Source organism: Chiloscyllium plagiosum, chromosome 4, assembly GCF_004010195.1.
Source record: "Chiloscyllium plagiosum isolate BGI_BamShark_2017 chromosome 4, ASM401019v2, whole genome shotgun sequence".
Lineage (NCBI taxonomy): Eukaryota > Metazoa > Chordata > Chondrichthyes > Orectolobiformes > Hemiscylliidae > Chiloscyllium > Chiloscyllium plagiosum.
This window is the reverse complement of record NC_057713.1, coordinates 113008886-113032501: the sequence shown is the minus strand read 5'-3', so window position 1 is coordinate 113032501 and position 23616 is coordinate 113008886. Positions and strand designations below refer to the sequence as shown.

The following is a 23616-nucleotide window of genomic DNA, read 5'->3' as shown; positions in this document are numbered from 1 at the left end:
TTGAAGAATTGATTGTCTGTTAAGCCTTTCATCTGTTAGAATACAGTGATAGTTTCACTTCTTTCATGTGTAAATCATCAAAACCCTTTTTATTAAAAAGTTGCATTCTTGGGTTAGCTGTTAACAATGGTGATAGCTAGACAATATGTTGAAGGTGTTAGCCCCCTGTGTTCTCTGTCTATGACCTGATGTTTAGATTGGTTCTAATCTAAAAAGTGAGATAACAGAGTTTTACATAAATTCACACAGTTTTTGAGCTCAGAGTTCTACATTAATGTATGCAGTTTTTGAGCAAAGTGCAATGTAACTCTACAAGTACAAATTCACCCCACAAAATATGTGTGTGCATATGGGTCTTTGTCTGTCTGTCTGTGTGTCTGTCTGGGGTGGGGGCTGTGAGTGCGAGAAAGTGTGTGTGTGCAGAGTGTCTTATGTCTGTGAGGGGGTGCATGCGTGGGAGTGTGTGTGTCTATAAGGGTATGCGTGGGTGTCTGTGTGTACCTGTGTCCGTGTGTATGAGAGAGTGAGAGCGCGTCGCTCCGAAAGCTAGTGTGCTTCCAATTAAACCTGTTGTGTGATTTTTAACTTTGTACACCCCAGTCCAACACTGGCATCTCCGAATCACAATATTGTCATTTGACTTATATGCTGCTGGGCTGTATATTAAGGAGCTCGCACAGTTACAGCATAAAAGACTGATGAAACAGCATGAGGAAGTAGATATATTTTAAACATATGTCATTTGATATCCACCAGAATCTGCAGCCAGATCTGTAAATACAGGGGATTATCTGAAAACTAAATTATCCGAATTTGAAGATATATTAATTGATATTTATTAAAACATACTTGAAGACATTTTAATAGCATATTAAAACTTAGGGAAATTCCAACAAATCTGCATTTATAATGTTAACATTTATAAACTCTTAAATTATACTATGTTTCCTCTTGGTATGAAGTGAAATTAAAGTTGGCATCATTTGAGAGCCAAATTAATTACTTTCAGGTGAGCTCAAGAGTTTCGGTGCACAAACTTTGTGGATGGTTATCAAATTCAACATCAAAAAGATTAATACAGCAGATTTGAAGACACTTTTCTTTACACAGTACAGCTGGTGAAACTAACACTCCATGGTAAAGGTGTTTCTCTCCTCCCCCTTTAGTTACAGCTCCCCTATGAAACTGAAAAGATTGGATCAAAGTAATAGCCAATTCTGAAGTTTTCTTGGTACCATTGTCCCTTATTGACAGTAAGCTGGAAGCTGGGATCACTATTCTGAAAATGCCAACAGCTCTCTGCCCTTGCAGGAGAACAGCTCTTTAACTAAGGTCACCAAGTTGCCTTGACTACAATTACCAAAGTCTTGAAAAATGAAGTGGATTTCTGCATCCAGCTGCTAAACATGACCAGGCTAGAGTATTGAAGCTGCTGACAAAGAAATACCTTTCAGTGAAAAAAAACTGTGTTTTCGTTTTCTTTGTTCATGTCAGTTGGAATAAAAGTACAAGCTACTAATTTTTAGCTTGAGATATAAAAATTAAAAATTTCTTGACAAGCGCTATTTCAATATAATTGTCTAGGCAATTATAACAACTGATTTCACACTGCAGAGGCATAAATTAATATTAAATTATCCATAAATGTCAATTTACTGGTATCAGAGACAAAGTCAGGAACTGTTCAACACATTCCCTAGACATTCCTGAAATGTGCTGAAAGAAAAGGGGAGTCTACCTTGTTCCAAGTACTCTTCCACCCCTTGAGAAATAAACCAGATCACAAATTCAAGATGGAGCACACAAGCAGTGCCCAAAAGTGAATGATTTTGCATTTCTTTTCAAGAAAAACACTCCAACAGTAGGTCTGACGAGAACTGTAGACAATCAGGCCCTCATACTTGTTTCATCATTCAATGGAGATTGCTTTGTACTTGAATTCTACTCTCCTTTGCATTAAACTCCTCAATACCTTTACCTGACAAAATCTCAGGTTTTGAAACTTAATTATCCCAGTATGCACAGTCTAATGAAAAAAGCAATTCCACAATTCCACTACCTTTGAGAGATACTACTACAAATACGCAATGGAGAAAAAGAATACACAAGAAATCAAATCAGTGGAAGAGTGTGTTAAATGGATGGATCTGTGGTTCTGGGGAAGGTTAAAAATGCAGGAGCAAGCTAGCTTGCAAAAGAAATGTAAAACAAAAGGTTTTAAATTTGACACTCTAGGGTCTGACAGTCACATTAGGTCATTTATGACTGATAATTGACTAGGACTTTGTATAGGACAGTGTAGTGTCCTATAAGCTGATGTTTATTGAAATTATTTCAACTATTATTTTCAACTCATAGCCTACCCTTAAATGTCTTCCTTGTTGATTTTCCAATCCTTGAATGGTCTTTTGTGTTTTAAATGTGCCCAATTTTCATCATAAAACTGAAAGAATTGCCATTTCATATGAATTCCACAAAATCATGATTCTTAGAGATTGTATCAGCACCTCTAAACACACGTGACAATTCGACTACTGCTACTGGTGTAGTTTGCAAACATTGCTTTCATCTTCATTCTTGAACAGCATGAAGCAGTAAACAAAATATACTGATAATTTAAAGAAATGAAATAGTGCTAAAACAAAAACAAATGTGCAGGTGTTTCAAGTAACAATATATTCTCTTACCCTGAATTTTTAACTGAATCGTAAAAGGTGGACAGCTCAAAAAATAAAAACAAAATCATTTTCTGAAAAATGCAAATATATGACTTACGCAAACCGAAAGGATGCAAGAAACAGATTCAATTACACAGTTACATCTAACAGTACTGTTATCATGCAAATATGTTGTGTGCTTGGAATGAGCTGCCAGAGGACGTGTTGGAGGCAGGTACCATTACAACATTAAAAAGACATCTGGACGAGTATACAAATAGGAACGGCTTAAAGGGATATGGGCCAAATGCTGACAAATGGGACTAGGTCAAATTGGGATGTCTGGCTGGTGTGGATGAGTTGGACTGAAAGGTCTGTTTCTGTGCTGTATGACTATAAATATATCCTGTGAAGCAGCAATAAAAGTCTCCATGAACAAGCTTGTAAAATCTCTGCATCCAGCCCAGTTCTGATCTCAATGAAGGTTGCAAGACCTGGTGAATTGCACCGACATGCAGGGCAGTGAACCATGGCAATCTCAATTTCACAGACCGGATAAAATACTGAGCAACTGTGGCAGACCCCTTCGTCCTGTAGTTATCCAGACGATGAACATCAATATACATTCCATTACCAAGCTAAACCTGCATTTCACAAAAAGTCACGGTATGACCTATACAGGACAAAATTACCAACACCAATTTAACACTTGTAAATAAACTACTTTAACAAAAATAAATGATCTGTATAACTTCAGGGCAAACTTTAACACAGCTTTCATGAAAATTCAGCTACAATTTCTTTAAACTCCCAACTAGACTTATGAAGTCTTCATTTTCTTGACCTTGCTACAATCTAAGGAATGAGGCTGTTCATAAATACAAACCTTATTTTCTCAGCTACATTATAATGAGCAACACAAGTTAACAGTTTGGATGTTTAGAAAGAAGCTAAATAGAAAAATAAAATGCAAGGCACACCAGGGATAGAATGTTTCCAAAAAGAAATTGGAAATCAAAATTAAATACCTAATAGAAAATTAAGTCAATACAAAACAAAATCAGTGTTGGCAGATAACAATTACTGAGGCAACTTTTATAAAAAGGAAACCCATTGTTGCCAGCAAAGTTCAGAGAGCATAGAACATGGTAGCTTAAGCTGCATCTTACTGCTGTCAAATGCTGGCAGTTTCTTGGCCAGACATTCAAATTTCTCTTTCTGAAAATAACACCAACGACCCATGAATTGCTATGAATTCATTTAAATGAGCCCAAGTAAAGTAACTGGATAGTCTTTATGTGCCTGTAAAGTTCAAAAGCAAATTCTGACAGTGACTGCTCCACGCTAGTTCAATTGAAAAAAGCTCAAGGCCCAGCCAAGCCACAGCTTGAAAACTGTAAAGGCATTTCAACAAACTTTCTCACAGCAAACTGATACAAGGGAAAACCAAGTACTGAACTGGAGGGGCAGTCTATTCAAAAGCACTATTGCTCTGCCTCTCCTCCTCTCAACACATACCATTTATAGCTTATTTAAATTCAACACAGGAGCCTGTGTCAGACAAAAATAAGGGGACACCACATGAAAAATTCATAACAAGCAGCTGCTGAAGATATAGACAACTAAAGTGAGGAAAACTCTCAGACTGACTCTTCAATATTCCTGCAATAGAACAGCCTTTAAACCTAAATGGAAGAAAATACAAAACAACCTAGAACTGTTAAGCTTAACTTTTAGGGAACTTTACAAAAACGATATTGCCTTGAAAGAGTCAGACAGTAAATTTAGGAATGAGTTAATCTAAATAATGTTGTCCTCACTACTTGATATAAAATTCATTGCAAAAATAAAATGCCAGCTCAAAACAGAAAATGACATCAGCTCTGCACAACAGACTGTAAAACTTTACTACAATTCTTTGAGGTGGTAACAAGCAGGATAAATAAAGGAGAAGTAGTTGGATACATTTGGATGGATTTTCAGAAGGTGTTTGATAAAGTGCCACACATTACACTAAGTGTATCAGCGTGCAGAAAGGACTAATTAACTAAAGACAGTTTTTTTGGGGGGGGGGGGGGGGGGTCAGGATGGCAACCTATAACTAGAGAAGTGCTACATGGTAAAAACAAGGACTGCAGATGCTGGAAACCAGATTCTAGATTAGAGTGGTGCTGAAAAAGCACAGCAGTTCAGGCAGCATCCAAGGAAAATCAACATTGCTGGCAAAATGAAGGGCTTTTGCCTGAAACGCCGATTTTCCTGCTCTTCGGATGCTACCTGAACTGCCGTGCTTTTCCAGCACCACTCTAATCTAGAAAGTGCCAAGGTCTCAATTATTTACAATATATATATCAAATCACTTGGGTGAGAAAAGTGAATGCACTATAAATAAATTTGTGGAATACATAAAAATAGGTAGGAAGACAAGTGGTGAGGATGACACAGTCTGCAGAGGGACATAGATAGGTTAAATGAGGGGAAAAGACTTGGCAGATGGAACATAATGTTGAAAAATCTGATTTTTACATGGAGAAAGACTGCAGAAAGTTGCTGGAGGGGGATTTGGGAGTCCTCACACGAATCACAAAAAAGCTAGCATACAAATTCAGTAGGGAAGGCAAATGGGATGATGGTCTTTATTTCAATGGAATGGAGAATAGAGGTAGAGAGATTTTGCTAACACTATAAAAGACACGAGTCAGACAAAACTGTCAACAGTTTTGGGCTCCATATCTAAGCAAAGATATACTGGTCTTGGACACAGTCCAGAGAAAATTCATTAGGCTGATATCAGATATGAAGGTACTGTCTTATGAAGATAGGCTGAGTAGACGGGCACATATTTGCCCATAAGAGGTGATCTTATGGAAACAATAAAAGATTCTTCGAGTGCTTGATAGGATAGATGAGGAAAGATAGTCTTTTGACCCTCTTTGTTTCTACAAGGTGAAACAATCTCAGAATAAGAGAAAGATAAGATGAGAAGGAACATCTTTTAGAGGGTTGTGAATCTGTGAAATTCTTGTCCACAAAAGGCTGTCGTGGCTGGGTCACTAAGCCAGACAGATTTTTAATCTGTAAGCAAATCAAGGGTTATGGAGAAAAGGTAGGAAAGTGGATTGGAGGATAATCAGTTCAGCTATGAGGTCATTGAACCCTGCAGTAGACTCAATGGGCTGATTGATCTACTTCTACTCTTATGGCTTATGGTCTTTTAGCTGCTAAACCTAATTCAAGAACATAACTAAACATTTTAAACAACAAAATTTCCACTTTTTAAGAGCAGCTATATAACAATTTAACAACAAAAAAGGGGGCTCTGCACCAGACCTGTTTCCAGACTCAGTTCAGGATCTTCCCAGAAGCTATAATGTTGCAAACTGCAGCTGCGTGGGGGGGCATGAGATGCAGATGGACTTCTAGGAGTGGAAAGTAGGAGTCAGCTGTGAAATTGTATACTTATGTTAGACCATAAGACAGAGGCAGAAATCAGGCCATTTGACCCTTCGAGTCTGCTCTGCCATTAAATCATGATTATGTTTCTCAACCCCATTTTCCTGCATTTGTCCTGTAACCCCTTAATCTCCTTACCAACCAAGAACCTATTTCTATCTTAAATACACTTAATGACTTGGTCTCCAGGTCTCTGCAGCAACGTGTTCCACAGATTAACCACACTCAGGCTGAAGAAATCCTCATTTCAGTTTTAAAAGTCTACCCCTTCATTCAGAGGCTGTATCTTGGTCCTACTCTCTCATAGGAGTGAAAACATCTTCTCAATATCCATTCTATCCAGGCTTCTTAGTATTCTACAGGTTTCAATGGGAATGCCCAACCCCATCCTTCTAAACTCAAGAGTCCAGTCCTAGAAACAACAAACGCTCCTCATATGACAAGCCCGGTCATTCCCGGGATCATTCTTGGAAACCATCTCTGCACACTCTTCAACATCAGCACATCTTTCCTTGAAATTTAAGACCAAAACCACACTCAGCATTCCAAATGCAGTCTGAACAGAGCATTATATAGCCTCAGTAGTACATTTCTGCTCTTGCATTCTAGTTCTCTTTAACTGAATGCGAGCAATCTTCCTAGTGGCTAACTGAACCTGCATGTTGATCTTAATCAAAACCTGAACTAGGACTCCCAAGTCCCTTTGTGCTTCAGATTTCCAGAGCCCTTCCCCAATCAGAAATTAGTCTATGCCTCTAATCATCCTACCAATGTGCATAACCTCATACTTTCCCACATTGTATTTCTTTGCCCAGTCTTCTACCCTGTCCATGTCCTTCCACAGACTCCTTGCTTCCTCGACACTACCTATCCCTCCACCTGTCTTTGTGTCATCTGCAAACTTGGCAACAATGCCCTCACAGTTCCTTCATCTAGATTGTTAAAGCATAACATGACTTCTTGTCTATTACTAGCCAGTTTACCATCATCTTCTCCCCCAACTTTCTTTTTTTGAAAGTTATCTTCTGCTGGCTTTTAAAGGCTTCCCAATCTTCTAGCTTCCCATTAATCTTAACCACAATCGTATACTTTTCAATTTGCTTTTATCTGGTCTTTGACTTCCCTTGTTCGCCTGTTGCTTTATCCTCCCTTTGGTTTTTTCCCTGGGATGAATTTCTGCTGTGTCTCTTAATTATCCCCCAGAAACTCCTGCCATCGCAGCTCCACTCTCTTCACTGCTAAGCTCTCCTTCCAATCAACTCTGGCCAGCTCCTCCCTACGCAACTATAATACCATCATATCTGATTCCAGCTTCTCCCTCTCAAACTACATATACTTATCCAGATGTCTTTTAAATGTTGCAATTGTATCAACCTCCACCACTTCCTCTGGCAGCTCATTCCATACACGCACCACCTTCTGTGAAAAAGTTGCCCCTTAGGTCTCTTAAATTCCCCCCCCCCCTCACTCTAAATCAATGCTCTCTAGTTCTGGACTCCCCTACATTTAATATTATCCATTTAGAAAATATTCTGATCTATCCTTTTTCAGTCCAAAATGGATAACCTCACACTTGCTTACACGGAAACCCATCTGCCACACTTTTGCCCATTCACCCAGTCTATCACTTTAACATAGTCTATAATGCTACCTTTCGGTCCATTAGAAAATTTGGATATATGACTTTCAATGTCATTATCCAAGTCATTAATAACTAATACCCTAGTTGGACAACACATCCAGCAAATTCAGTGATAGCAGGAATCAGTGGATCTGTACTGTGAGCATAAAGAACGATGCTGAGACATCTTGGTCAGTAGGTCACTGAAGTGATGCAGCCTAAGGACCCCTTAAAAATTCGGAGATAAAGAAGCTAACAAAATGACGGTAATAAAGAAACTTGGTTACTCAAAGCAAGTCTGTAATTTATCATTCCTAAGATTTTTGTTAAACTTGAAGCTGGTTGAAGAAAATCTAATGAGAGACAATCAAGCTTGGAAAGCTTCAAGTTGGAGAATGCTCAAGATAATTGCTTTTCAAAATAACTTACTGCTGTCAAATGAATTAATTTCAACCATTAGCAGCATTGAAACTTCTTGCACAGTACAAAAAGAATTAGAAGTTGAGAGTTTGATTTTAAAAAGCCAGGTTACCAAAATAAAAATCACATGGCATGGAAGAGCATTTCTACAGTATTTGTCTCTCATTGTCTTACTATCATGCTTTTTAATGTAATATTTTTGATTGAAGGATTCCAACTAATACAAAACAGACCAGGAGTTGAGCATGTTTAAATCAAAATTTTGCTAGTTTAAAAGAATTTTAAATATATGCAGGCCATCTGGGATGCATAAATCTTCAAAATACCAAACATTGCTTTTCTACATGCCCCTACCCAAGCCCCCCAAAATAATGACTATCAAATTTAGGAAGAAGGGTGAAGCAAGCCACATTTCGTAGCTGAGCGAATGAGGCTTCAATATGCATTAGGTTATTGTCTACTCTATAGGTAAAATGCACTAAATACTGGGCATACTCAATTTTCATGTTACGTTCATTTGCAAGAACAGAAGATATTTTTTAGTACCAAGGGCTGCACATTTATAAAGCTGGTTCTTCTGTGCAATCAATCACTTTGTTAAAGTCAGCAGATTGTTGACTGGTGGTTTTGAAGTGGTAAGGCCATGACCGAACATCTCTACAACTTTATTTTTATGACCAGCTGTTCAGGGTCAAGAGTGACAGCTGCACTTAAAATTATTTTTGTTCAAAATTACTGATGAATTTCTTGATAATCAAGGTGGTTTCACTTTTGTTCATAACAATTAAATAAATAGCAAAACTAAGGTGAGATAACTATCAGGAAGGACTGAAACGGTTCAGATTCTTTTCTCTGAAAAAAATGGCTGAGAAAAAACGCTTTGATGGGGTAAAAGTAGGAAAGATAATTCCACTTGTGGGGGAGCTGAAGAGTCCAAAACTGAAGGTAATAATCTAAGGTAGGCCTTAATAAATTCAATGGAGAATTAAAGAAAAACTTCTAAACCAGAGAATGTGGAGTCCGACACCACAGGGAGCAGTTGAGTTGCAGAGCAGGGATATAACTGAAGAGGAAATTTTAAAAAACGAAGGAGGAATGGCTAGAAAATCATGCTGATATAGTTGAGAGATAGGCGAGGTGGTCCATGTGGAGCATTGTTCAATGAGGCTAAATCTCTATCATTCATTCTATGCAATTTCCACGTAAAGTAACAAAGCCCTCCTATCAATTTTGCATCACTATTTTAAAAATATTACTACATAAATACACTTTTAACAATGTATCTTTTTCAATTTTATTATACATATATATGCTTAAAGATACAAAGACAATCTGAAAAGAACTTCACAAATATAAAACACTTGAGGCCAACATTTAAGCATCCATTAACTGCTTCACTGGTTCCCTTTAGAATGCAATACCCAAGATTGACAGCAGTTGGCCTGCTCTGAGTCCACTCATGATTTCACTTTTCAGTAAAATGGGTATATCAAATCAAATTTGGCAGGAAGCTTGCATTCTGCACAACTTTATGTATTTGCCTACTTTTAGAACCAGGTTACAGAACATTTTGAATAATACACCACAGTTCTTTTGGCAGTTTTCCCAACTGATGGGATTTATTTCAAACTACATCTGGGCATTCCTCCAACCATACAGCACCATCTTCCAACCAAGGGTGGGCAACCTGCTCCCACATTTCTGCCAATTCCACTACAAAGATGCTATTTTGGAAAAATAATTCCACATACATTTGCCCTCTTGTAGAAAGGTCACAAAGCATTCAAAGCAACAGTGCAGCTTTTGGCTCAGCTATGCTGAACAAAAATTATGAAAAATTATTCAGTATACATTTCTCAACACTATCCTTCTAGACAGGTGAAACTCCCTCAAGCTGAGGGAAGGAACATGGGCATTTAAAACTAAAATAATTTACTGACTGCAATCCTTAATTAGGCAAAAGTTAAGAACAATTACAATTATCAAATACAGGTACAAGGCATTCCTTTACTCTTGCCTGTAGTGAGTTTCTAGTCTCACCTAGTCTAATTCTCCCAAGAGAAAATAAAGCACGCCCCTATTTGGTAGAAGGGGGAAAGATGATCTATACAAAATTCAGACTATGTTTGGATTTTTAGCATGAGATTACCAGTGTACAATTGGTAGGTTTCTCACCTATTGAATCGTTCAAAGAGCAAGTTGCAGCTGATAGCCTGTCTTTACCACATATTTACTTCTGACATCAAGTTCGTTTAGATTGGTGTGGTGCTGGAAAGGCACAGCAGGTCAGGCAGCATCCGAGGAGCAGGAAAATCAATGTTTCGGGCAAAAGCCCTTCATCAGGAATGGACGCAGGGAGCCCCCAGGGTGAAGAGATAAGTGGGGGATGGGGTGAGGTGGGGAGAAGGTAGCAAAGAGTACAATAGGTGAATGGAGTGGGGATGGAGGTGATCGGTCAGAGAGGAGGGTGGAGCGGATAGGTGGGAAGGGAGATTGACAGGTAGGACAGGTCATGAGGACTGTGCTGAGTTGGAAGGTTGGAACTGGGATAAGGTGGGGGGTGGAATTGAGGAAACTGGTGAAATCCACATAAATGCCCTGGGGTTGAAGTGTCAACTGGAACACTTCAACCCAATCTCCCTTCCCACCTATCCGCTGCACCCTCCCCTCTGACCTATCACCTCCATCCCCACCCACATTCACCTACTGTACTCTTTGCTACCTTTCCCCCATCTCTTCTGTTTCCAAAACTTTCACGAGAAAGCTTATAAAGCTTTGGAATAAGAAAAAGTTCATTTTTAGAAATGTAAAAGTAGTACAGCTGTAAATTAAACTCATCTGCAGCTAATGTAGAGTTGCTGCAGGTAAGTCCTTTTGACAGTTTTATTTAACATTTTAAACTATTTGAGGACCAACATTTTGACAGAGCAATTTAATTCAGATTTTTTTGAAAAAATAAGCAATTGTATGAATAATAATGATCTGCACATGCTCAGTGAACTTGATTTTGAGATAGTGATTGCAAGAGGAGAAGTGGAGAATGTCAGGGTGTGTTTTCAATCAAAAGAGAACAATTTAAACATGACTAGGAATTAAGACAGAGCTGAAAATGTGTTGCTGGAAAAGCACAGCATGGCAGGCAGCATCCAAGGAACAGGAGAATCGACGTTTCGGGCATAAGCCCTTCTTCAGGACTTGAAGAAGGGTTTATGCCCGAAACGTCGATTCGCCGGTTCCTTGGATGCTGCCTGACCTGCTGCGCTTTTCCAGCAACACATTTTCAGCTCTGATCTCCAGCATCTGCAGTCCTCACTTTCTCCTCCTAGGAATTAAGACAACAAGACAAGTGAACTGCTTGAACTTTACCCAGTGGTATGATTCAGGTTTCACTATAATCTATCAAAAACATGTAAATGTCAAATTTACATGAAATTGATTTAATTAAATTCAGCCGATACTTTTAATTAAATTTTTCAAGTTTACAGGTGATGAAAGTGACAGTGGGGGAGCATTTTGGCACCAGTGACCATAGTTCTATTAATTTTAAAATAGTTATGGAGAGGGACAAAAGTGGTCCACAGGTACAAGTTCTAAATTGGGGCAAGACGAATTTTGATGGAATTAGACAGGAGCTTTATAGAGAATTATATGGGCTCAGCGGTCAGCACTGCTGCCTCACAGCACCAGGGACCCAATTTCAATTCCAACCTCAGGCAACCGTCTGTGTGGAACCTGCACATGCTCCCAGTGTCTGTGTGGATTTCCTCTGGGTGCTCTGGTTTCCTCCCACAATCCAAAGATGTGCAGATCAGGTGAATTGGCCATTCTAAATTGCCCATAGTGTTAGGTGGTTAGTCAGAAGAAAATAGGTCTGGATGGGTTACTGTTTGGAGGGGTGGTGTCGACTTGTTGAGCTGAAAGGCTTGTTTCCACACTGTAGGGAATCTAATCTAATCTAAGATTGCTGAGGTTGATTGGAGTAGCTTGTTTGCAAGCAAAGGGACCTCTGGCAGTTTGGCAGGAATACGGAACCCTGGATGACAAGAGATATTGAGGCTTTGACCAGAAAAGAGGAGGCTGCGTGGCTCAGGTACAAAGCAGCTGGTTTCAAGACAATCCCTGGAAGTATGTAGGGAATACAGGAGTTTACTGAAAAAGGAAACCAGGAGGGCAAAAAAAAGGGCATGAGATAGCCTTGGCTGAGAAGACTAGGCTGAATCCAAAGAGGTACTTGAAGTATATTAAAGAAAAAAGAATGAGAGAGGGAATAGGGCCCCTCAAGGGGTTCAGGTTCACAGTTCTCTGAAAGGAGTCACAGGTAGACAGTGCAGTGCAGGCTTCTTTTGGCACACTGGCCTTCATCAGGCAGGGCACTGTGTATAGAAGTTAGGAAGTTATGTTGCAGTTATGCAGGACATTGATGAAGCTGCACTTACAGTATCGTGTTCAGTTCTGGTCACCTTGTTATAGGAAGGATGTTATGAAACTGGAAAGACTGTAGAAGAAATTTAAAAGAATGTTGTTTGGACTCAATGGTCGGAGTTCCAGGGAGAGGTTGGATAAGCTCAGACTTTTTGCTTTAGAGTGGAGACGACCGAAGGGGACCTTATTGAGGTGTATCAGATCATGAGGCGCGTATAGGGCGAATGCACTCCATCCTTTTCCAAGGGCTCGGGAATCAAGGACTAGAGGTTTGTGAGGAAAGAATAAAATGGAACCGAGGGGCAACTTGTTTTTAAACAGAGGGTGAAACACATATGGAACGCAATGTCAGTGGAAACAGTTGAGGCAGGTACATTAACAATATTTTAAAAAGACATTTGGACAAATACATGGATAGGAAAAAAGGATATGGATCAAGTGCAGGAAAATGGGGATAGCGTGGCCGGACATTTTGGTTGGCATGGACCAGTTACCATGCTGTATGACTCTAACATTCAATCTGTTAAACAAAGGATGATGAAAAATAAATTATTTTACCAAAAGGTTGCAAAGATAACCTCGAGTTATCATTTTCTTTGTGACAGATTTAATTGGTTAGTGTTTCTTTTTAATTTTAAATGTTATTAGCACTTCAACAAAAAAAAAGTACCTTAATGAAGCTAAAAACAATAATATGAAAATATTTGTTCAATCGTTAATACAGGAGGGGAAAATCTGTGTGTGACACATTAATTCCAAACTTATTGACAATTTAAGATACCAAATACCATCTAAATACAGAATGGAAGACCAAGAATACTATTTTATGTATGCGCCAGAAAATTTACAATTGATAACTGGAAAAATACAGCAAATTTGAAGCAATACAGCAATTTAATCAATGTTCAAATTTAAAACCACAATCACCAAATCTAACATAATAAACCCATCTCTCAAAAAAACTGTTATACCTGTACATCAAAAAAAAGACAGAAATTGATCTCTTCTCATTCTTACCAAACTTATTTGTTCTACTTGTGAAAACTTAATATTTTCTTTCCATGCTGTATCTGTACTCAATTGAGCAACCTACCAGTGCACTTTATAAAAAGAACGAACAAGAACATGGCAGAGGACATATAACATGGAAAAATGTGAGGTTATTCACTTTGGTAGGAGAAAAGGATGTGCAGAACATATTTTTTTTAAATAGTAACAGTTTGGGAAGTTAGATGTTCAAAGGAACCCAGGTGTTCTTGCAGATAAGATTGAAGGGTAATATACAGGTGTAATAAGCTAGAAGGGCAATGGAATGTTCATTGCAGGAGTAGTGAGGTCTTGCCTCAATTGTATAACAGCATGGTTTGACCACACCTGGAGTACTATGTATGTTTTGATCTCAGCAAGAATACTACCAGCACACAGAGCGTAACAAAGGTTCACCAGACTTACTCCTTGGACAGTAGGTCTTCTGTACAGAGAGACTGGGCCAACTGGAACTGTATTCAGTAGCGTTTTGATGAATGATAGGTGATCCTATTGAAACCTAAAAAATATTTAAAGGAATAGGCAAAGGAGATGCAGGTAAGATGTTGAGTCTAAAACTAGGGGGACAATTTTAAAATAAAAGGAGGATGCCATTTAGGTCCAAGATGAAAAGAAGTTATACTACTCAGTGGGTTGTGAACATTTGGAATTCTCTTCCACAAAAGGCTGTGGAGGCTCAGTCTTCGAGTATGTTTAAGATGGAGACCGATACATTTTTGAATGCCAGTGGCATACATGGTTCTGGGAATGGGGTGGAAAGGTTTGAAATGTTTGATCAGCCATGATTGTATTAAATTGCAGACGTGCTCAACAAGCAGAATGGCCTACATCTGTGCCAATGTAATAAAATGAATTAATGTGGCATATTTATAGTGTACTAGCTTAAATACTTCCATAAGACCAAAGGGGAAATCCTCTAGCAATTTCTGATTAGTGGAATAATAAACCAAGTCTCTCAGAAATAATTATATCACTGTTTTTAAAACGAGATGCTTGGAGCTTAGAAATTTAAGTGAAATAGAGAACTAAGCTACATTAATTATGATATCCACCTATGCAAATTTGAGAAGGAGAAGCATGGGGGCCTCCCCTCGCCCCACTCCTTTTTCTGTCTTTTCTACCACCCAGGCCTTTCCCTATTCTCAACTACTAATACATACGTGGGGAATAACATTCATGCTCTGTCTGTCAGCAAAAGCAGCCAAAACCTTATGGTCAATCAAGCTGGGTTTCACTCTGGAATGTGAGTTGTTCAATATTTCCATCAGCTGGGATAAGATTTGCTTTGTTTTAGTTGTCATATTTCCAAACACAAAATGGGCTATCAAAAAAAAAACTGCTTATATTTTATTATTCTGGATAAAACTAATTCCACACACAGTACACAACTTCAGTTGCCTTAATACAAATCACCACTTTGATATGTATAATGCATTTTTCCAATACAATTTTACGACGTAACTCAAAATGTTGATCCCCCAAATACATTGTAGAAGTCGATGTATAATGCAACTACTCATCAGGTTAGTTTGATATCTCAGTACTCAAGCCACATTCTAATAGGTATGCTTGCTTAGCACTTGGCATCATGCTTCTAAAACAATCGAAATACTTGACTTTAATTTATACAAGCTGAGTGTTGTTGGCAAAACCTGTCAATGCATTCTTCAAGGTAGCCCCAACACACATTCTCGTGTTAAAATATCAGACAAGATGTGTATTACATTTTTATAACTGGGAGCAGAGATAGCAAATTTTATCACAAAGGAAAGGCAGTGGAGTTCCAAAGTTTTCTTAAGGGATTGTTTTACTGAAAGCCTCTGACGATTTGAAACAGTTTGTACTCTGAAACTGTGTCAAGTTTGCAGGACAGAAAGTCAGGATTCAACAAGAAATGAACAAGTAAATTTCTGTGAGCCTGAGAAATGTACAGAAGATGCTACAGCATCATTAGTTTCACATGTATAATGCATTTTTCCAATACAATTTTACAACGTAAATTCGATTTTTACTTTGTCCTCCAAACATTTAAATTATGGCTGTGGTAGGGAAGCACTATCCCTATATAACCATACATGCAGAAGTTTCACTTGGACAATTTAAATCATGCATTCTAAATACAGTTACTGTCTGGTCGCTAAAATTCCAGAGTCTGGTGAATTAAGTATATATGCAGCACCAAAAAGGTTCACTCTCAGCTAGCTCCTTGGATATGAACTACATTTCCCTATTCTTTGGAGGTACCCATATATTAGACATTTATCTAAAAATAAGTTAAAGCCAGTAACAACCCCATACAATACATAATCTCTCCATTACTTCGACAACTGAAATTTCATACACATTCAACTCTATTTGCAATGAGCACACAGCTCTTTTCTTTTCACAACAAAGATTCAGGTAAACTCTCTGGGCTTCCATTAATGCATTTTGTCTTAAAAAATGCCCAAGTTTATTACTGTATGTCACAGTCAAAAACTCTTTCAACTTCAAATCTGAATCAGTTGCAGAGTATCTTACTAAAGGTTTGTGGATTAATTATTGGACCAGTATGGTGACAGTCGTTTTTTTGATTACATGGCTCATATAGTAGTACTTATCTACAACTAATAAATTGTGTTAAATGAAACAGCGAGAAAACTGACAACAGGATTGAAGGATTACATGGTTTGCTACAAAAGGAACCTATGCATTTTGTTAAGTAAAGAACGTTTAGATCACACAGTAGAGGTCACTACTGTAATTAAAAGCATATATAACCATTTAGGACAAAGTCTTAAGACCATCGCTGGTTTTTGTTTCCAGAAACATCCATAAAAATAAAAAGCATGGTGTAAGTAGGAAAAATAATACAAATAATGTATTTTATATGAACTGAACAACAGAATTTACAAACAGGTCCTCAATGTCAATTCTTACCAGAATTGACATTCTGGTGAATTCTTCTATTATAACAGTATATAGGAAACACATCATAATTCAAAATTTGCCATGTATGTTTCTTATGGCAGGAACTCACCATAAAGCAGAGAGTTCTAAAATTAATGGTTATCCGTTATGGAGCTCCTCCTCATATCAGAAATAAATATCTTACATTTATGTTACACTATTACTAACCATAACATTTCATGTTGTAAAAGGGTTTCACAATCAGTGATGGGTAGTCAGAGTCAAACATGGAAACAGGCCCATGCCAGCCAGGTTTCCTAGTCCCATTTGACTGCACATTTGGCCCACATCCCTCCAATTCTAATCCATGTAACCATCCAAATGCCTTTTAAATGTTATAACTGTATTCACTTCTACTACTTCCTCTGCCAACTTGTTCGATGCACATACCATCCTCTGCATGAAAATGTTGCCCCTTAGATCCCTTTTAAATCTTTCTGCTCTCTTAAACCAATGTCCCTTAATTTTGGACTCCCCTACCCTCAAGAAGAGATATCAGCCATTCACCTATGCCCCTCGTGATTTTATAAACCTCAAAAATCACCCTTCAACCTCTTATGCTGCAGGTAAACAAAGTCCCAACCTATCCTTATAACTCAACTTAGCACAGCAGCTAATTCATGCACACAAGATTCCTAGAACAATAATACAAATCACTAAGTAATGTCTTTTAGTGACACTGCAATAATTCCACTGTTGTTGTGTGATACATGCCATAGGATGCAACAACACTCAGTTGAGTATGGATGATCTTCATTCTGATGAAAGTACCTTTGACAGTACAATACTCCCTAAATACTGCACTGAAATGCTAACTGCATTTTATGCTCAAGATTCTAGAGTACAGATTGAACTTTCAACCTTCTCACTCTGTGCCAAAAATGCTTGAGAGCCCAAGTGTAAATATCACCCTTTCCCAGCTGCTTTCAGTTCTGATGAAGGACTAGAAACTTAACTATTTTTCTTTTGACAGATGCCACCAGATTGGAATTTCTCGAGCACTTTGCTTTTATAATCGAAGACAAGCGACCAGCATGCACTTAGCGCAGACAAAGCACCAAAACCATGGATCAAACCTGGAACCTTCTTAGTTTATATCAAATCTTAAATTACAAAGAAGTTAATTTATTGCTGCCCAACAGTAGATAAAAATTTAACCAGAGCTGGATTAGAACAGCATGCCCAGAATGCATTGTAAAATAATTAAATGTACAAAATAATCCACGACAATATGCACAATCTAATTTCTTGGGAGTAGAAAGGAACAGAATGCTGGTAATATCACTTATGAATCAAGTTAAACTACTTCGAAGTAGTAAAGCTTTTTTACAGCCGAAATTGATGTACTGACAGAAGTTAATTTCATAAAATTTCGCACTGAAATATTAGTACTCGAATCTAGTTTGTTAATGAATCCATGTGCCCACAATGGGATTAAGCAAGGAGTCAGTCTAACTGTTCTTCACATGCCAATATGGACATTAATTCAGAAATTTAGCCCATACTTAGCAAAAATATTTTTACAACTTCAACAAACTGGGTTATATACTGCCATATACCATGTCTACTATAGTAGCTATAAATGTTACAATCAAAATTGAAACAAGGCAATGAAAAGATCAAACAGAATACAGATCCAATTCCATTAACCATTTACTGAGTGCAAAAGCACAAATGCTTAACCCTTTAATAAGAAATCTGAAAGGTACTGTGAAATGTTTGAGTACAATGCTTCCAACTTACAAGTGGGAGGGGTTAGCATTACCATGGTAACAAATCAAACAAATCTATACACAAAATATAACAGTAAAACCTCAGGCAACCATATTGCATTCAGTTTTACAGCATTAGGGAAATTACTCATCAATTCTTCCCAACATGAACATTTGCTATTCAGGCAAAAGCTGATAAGACTATATACCAATTTGAACTTCTTTTTTAAATAGAGAGCGGAAGAAAAAGGAAACATTAAATCTTTTGAGAAATTTCTTATTAGATATGCAAGCTGTTTAGAACGGCAGATTGCCAGTATTTCTTCAGGTATAGAATCATTCGCATATGGTCAGTGACTAGTAGAATGTAATGCATGGCATTCCTGACACCCCTTGGCTGAACTAAATCAATAAAAGCTGCATGACTATAGCAAAGTGTAAAAGCAATTAAGAGCTTTAGGAAAAAAAATTTCACTTAAAAAGGATACAACAAAATGGTGGCGAACATCTCAAAATAATTAAGCAAAGACACGACATTTCCAAAATGTTCTCCCGAGAACTCATTTGACAATATTCCATCTTATTGAAAAGATACACCAAAATCCCAATAGCACTTAGCAGTTTAATTGCCTTCAGTGAGGGCAAAAAGTCTTGATGGCATTAAAAAAGTTCTCGGGTTCTTTCAAAACTAAACCAGGTTGGTAAAAATAAGAATCATTGCCAAGTGGGAAGAAAAATCACTTTGCATGAACTGACCAAATAAATACTTATTTATAAAAAAAAAACAGCTCAATTAGAAATCTTTTTAAAGTTCAAGTGCCCCATACACCACTTCTGAACTATCAATAAAATCTGAAAATTCCATTTCACAGTAATACAAGTTAACTAGTGTTTTAAACTTTGTCTCAACCAAACAACAGAATCACACTAATGTTTATGTGGCCTCATACCTTCCCAAATATCACGACAAAAGTAAGTCCATGCTACAACAAAATCTACCATACATTTGGAAGGAAATTTGCTACTGCGGGGCACAAAATACACTGGATGCCTTTTGTTCAGATGCTCCTTTTATTCTCCTGTCAAAGCAGCTCATTTCTGACAGAATTCCTCGAAAAACATGTAGAAGTGGAATTTGGACCTAATACTCAATTGTTAAACCCATACCTACCATGTCCAAGGATAAAGCAATCATTTTTCTAAAATTAACATTTACCTTTCATATTCACTGTTGTCTTTGTCACAGCGGGCATCCTTATGTTTCTGCCAGTCTTTTCCATGTTTACAGGTTGTTAAGAGGACAATATCCTCTGCGTTATGGACATGATATAAGGCATTCCTGGTATCAGAACCTATGCCAGTCAAATACCTTTTCCCTTTAAATACCAGTAAGTACTTTCGCAGGGGAGGGATGTTATTGAAAAGCATATAACCCTTTTCGCCTCCGGTCCTTGGGTGCTCTTTAGAAAAGAGCGGTATGGAAACGTCAAAATTGCTTCTAAAATTTTCAGTACTGATGCTGGCTTTAGCCAACATCGCCTGGCCGATATCGAATCCCAGGTCCTCCGTGTAATCGGGCCAAGTTCCAGAATAGAGATTAAAAATCAAATGGTTCCTGCCATTGTTCCACAAGTACAGACTCTGAACTTTAGTTTTTAGGTTATGTACGTACTGAGGCGAAAGCTGATCGCGATCTAAAGTGTCCAAACTTAGCACGAAGAGACAAGCCTGTCTCGGGTCCGAGGTATAAAACTTAGAGTTCTCGATGGCTGCCAGGATGTTTTGGTAACTTTCGGACATTTTCTCCCCTTTCTGCTGCGGGTAGACGTAGACTTTGAAACCGTTTTTGTGACAGAGAGAGAAGTCGAAGCAAGAGTCCATGCGGCACTTCTTGCCCTTGTAGACACTGGTGTTAATCTCCCTCTTGTGCCGGGGGGAGCCGCGTTGACTGAACTCTTCATTCTCGGGCTGGTCCCCGACCGAGAAACTCTGCAGTGAATTGGACCACTCAGGCCAGCGGTCGGGAGCCGACGGGGAGCCATCGGCCGCAGCCCACCGCCGGCTCTGCCTCCTCGCTGCGGACAGCCGCCCGAACCGCACTCCTGCCAGGTAGATGAGCAACAGCAGACCGGCGCCGGCTGACAACAGAAGGTAGCGTTTTTTGGCCTGCATGTGTCCGATCGCAGAACTCTGGCCGCACGGGGGGAGGAGAATCGGGAGAAGAGACTAAATCAGAACCCGAGCCTCGCCGATCACCTCCAGTCCGCCATCTTCCCCCAGCCACAGAGCCCCGCACTGAATGAAAAAACTTCAACACCTTTTTCTTCTTCTTCTTTTCCCAGATCCTGTTATTCCAGCGCATGTGGGCGATTTATTTTCCTCTCTCTCTCTCTCTCCCCCCGTTTTTTTCCCCCCAAACTAACTAGCTCCCCCCACCACAACGACTACGGCGTGGCATTGCAAGATGCAGCGGGCGGCCGTCGCCTCCGAGCCCTCCCGGGCACCAACGGTCCGCCGCGCGCCAGCCACAGGATGCGGGACCGGCGCGTGCTGGAATCCCGTCGCGTTCTCCTCTCAGCGCGTCTCGAGCCTTGCCTTGCCCCCCCCCCCCTCGCCCCTGGCGGCGGCGGCGGCGGCAGCAGCGATCCCTTCCCCACCCCACCCTTCAAAATCGCCGACACTGCACCCACACCATCTCCCCGCCCCTCCGACCAACTACCTCTCCTCTCTGCAAATTTGCGGGATTGCGCCGGAGGAGAAGGTACAGCGATGGAGGAGCCGCTTCTTTCACCCCGAAAGGGGGAGAGAGAGAGAGAGAGAAAAAAAGGGGGAAGACCTCCGTTGTTCGGTTTCTTTGCGGGTTTGGAGACGGAGGTCACTGGTTGAATGAGGAGAATGTCGAGCTGTGGCACCTTCACGGCCGGTTCCTGCCAGGGCCACCGAACCCTATGTGTGAGCTGCGCCAGCACCGCCGCCTAGACCCGGTGTTCATTGTCAATGCAACCCCCGGATGGATGGATAGACAGACAGACAGACAACCAGCCACTCAACCCCCGCCAGAGTCAGTGCAGGGCCATTGGGCTGCGTCACTTCCTCACACACCCGCTGCGCCCAATGGGACTGCGAGCAGGCGGGGCCTAGAAGGGGGTATTTTGGGGGAAGCCCATTCATGGGGAAGTGAGTGTTTGTTGCAGAATGGAGGGTATGCGGTTGTGAGTGATAAACTCATTCAGCCTTCACCGCAGAACGATTGGCCCAGCTACCTCTGCATGTTTTGCTTTGTTGACCAACCGTGCCACACATATGATATGTCATTTTGTATTTTTTTTTAAAAACGATGTTTTATTTCTGGGCTGATTATTTTGCTGCTTATTCGGATCGTGTTTTCAGTATCAGGAAGCGGAATAGTCTTAATTATTTCCGCCCCCTCATGCTTCATTAACCAGCCAGTCTGATTCCGTTACGAATCAACATTCTTCCCGTATCTATTCGTTTCATGGCGGGGGTGGGGGGAGATTTTGCTTTTAAATCCTAATCTCTGCTGTGTGCGTGGGAACGCAGCCGCCTGACACGGTTCCACAGCTGCACTGTATCGGAACTCACTGTCTATGCAGTGAACCCAGATTGTGCTAAGCTTCACGAAAAACTGTTAAATCCAAACATGAATGAAATTTGCGAATTCAACCCCGTTCAGGGACGTGGTACTCCAATCCTATACGGTTTGAGTTAGCAGGATAATCTAGATTATTTCATATTTGAAGTGCGATTTATAATGTGTTAACTCAAGAAGAAAACGGCTGTAAAACCGGTTCAAATTTAGGACTGCTTTGAATTATTGAGTCAACTCGATATTTTCAGCATTCGAAAGATACAGGGCGTTTTACATTCAAACAAATACGTGGAAGATTTAATCCCTAATCTGGACGAAAGTGAGGACTGCAGATGCTGGAGATCAGAGTCTAGGTTAGAGTGGTGCTGGAAAAGCATAGCATAGCAGGTCAGGCAGCATCCGAGGAGCAGGAAAATCGACGTTTCGGGCAAAAGCCTTTCATCAGAAATGAGGCAGGGAAGGGCTTTTGCCCGAAACGTCGATTTTCCTGTTCCTCGGATGCTGCCTGACCTGCTGTGCTTTTCCAGCACCACTCTTAATCCCTAAACCGTCTTGAATGAGTTTTTTTTATCAGCAGAAAGGTGCACACGAAAATAACAGCAAAAGAACTGTTGATCCACCAAACCTATCTCAGTCAGGTTGCAATTGATTAACTTTTTTTTTAATCAATGCTGCCCACCTACCAGCAGATTCTTCCTCTCCTCGAAGAAAAAAACCAAGGTGAACTCAGGTGAAAAAAAACTCTGGAACGTTGCTCTCCGACCTTGAAAACGATGAAAACAAGTTCCAGCTTGACACAGAGGTATACTAATCACAGAACAACTTGTTCCAAAGGTTAATTGCCCCTTGCAGAAATAAACCGCACCCGATCACCAAACTGAAAATGGGGTGAGGGGAAGATAGGTAATCTCCATTTCTGAATTATGTGGATGTAAAATTAAAATTGGATTAAGTTCTGCGCTGTTACCTTCCGTTGTAAAATACCTTTCTTGCATAACTCCTGGAGGGCGACCAGCATAAGTAGAACCAGACTTCATAAATGATTTCAGAAAGCAGAAATAAGAGAACATTAGAGGAAAGAAGTATGTTCACAGTGCGTTAAATTTATCTTCAGGTGAAATAAAAAAGAGAAATTAAGCGCTTTTCACGTCAACTGGGTGTCTCAAATGTTTTGCAGCCAGTTTAGTACTTTTTAAAAGTGTAATCAGTAAATGATAAGATATCAGTTTGCTCCTAGGACTCTCTACGTCATGCATTCCAGAATTAAACCACAATATCAAGTGAAAGCACTGAAATGAAAGCAAATGGAGAGAAAAAGGAGGGCAAAAGAAAATTAAAGGCTCCATACGATTAGTTACAGAGCCAAAGTTAATGGAAACGTGAGATTGGTTTGCCTACCTGCTGTTTTACCGGATGATTCATGTTGCAGCGAAGAAGCGCAAATACAAATATCTTACAAAAAAAGTGCTAAACAGTTTATTTATGCCCAGGGATTTTGACTTCAAAAACTAAGTGTCTGAACGTAAGCAAGCAAGCCACACTCATAAACAACGGTCTTTTTGCACTGTTAACTCCTGGGTAAAATACAATAGAACAATTTCCCTTTTATAATTGGATAGCTTTGTTATTGATAATGAATAACAACAAGACTATAAAAGTACAAAGTCTAGGAGGGTGGTTGTGGTAGCTTTTTGTTCAGTCTTTGGTGGTCTAATTTGATGGGGT

The 23616-nt window shown here is 39.5% G+C and overlaps 1 protein-coding gene across 1 annotated transcript in view; it reads right to left on the bottom strand.

The window, feature by feature from the left end:
- LOC122549339 (exostosin-1-like) overlaps positions 1–20892 on the bottom strand; it is a 157567-nt gene extending 136675 nt beyond the window's left edge. Inside the window, exon 1 of the mRNA XM_043688988.1 lies at positions 19498–20892. Coding sequence (XP_043544923.1) covers positions 19498–20453 — 956 coding nt within the window. The 5' untranslated portion in view covers positions 20454–20892. The remainder of the gene's footprint in view (positions 1–19497) is intronic.
- Positions 20893–23616: the final 2724 nt, after the last annotated feature.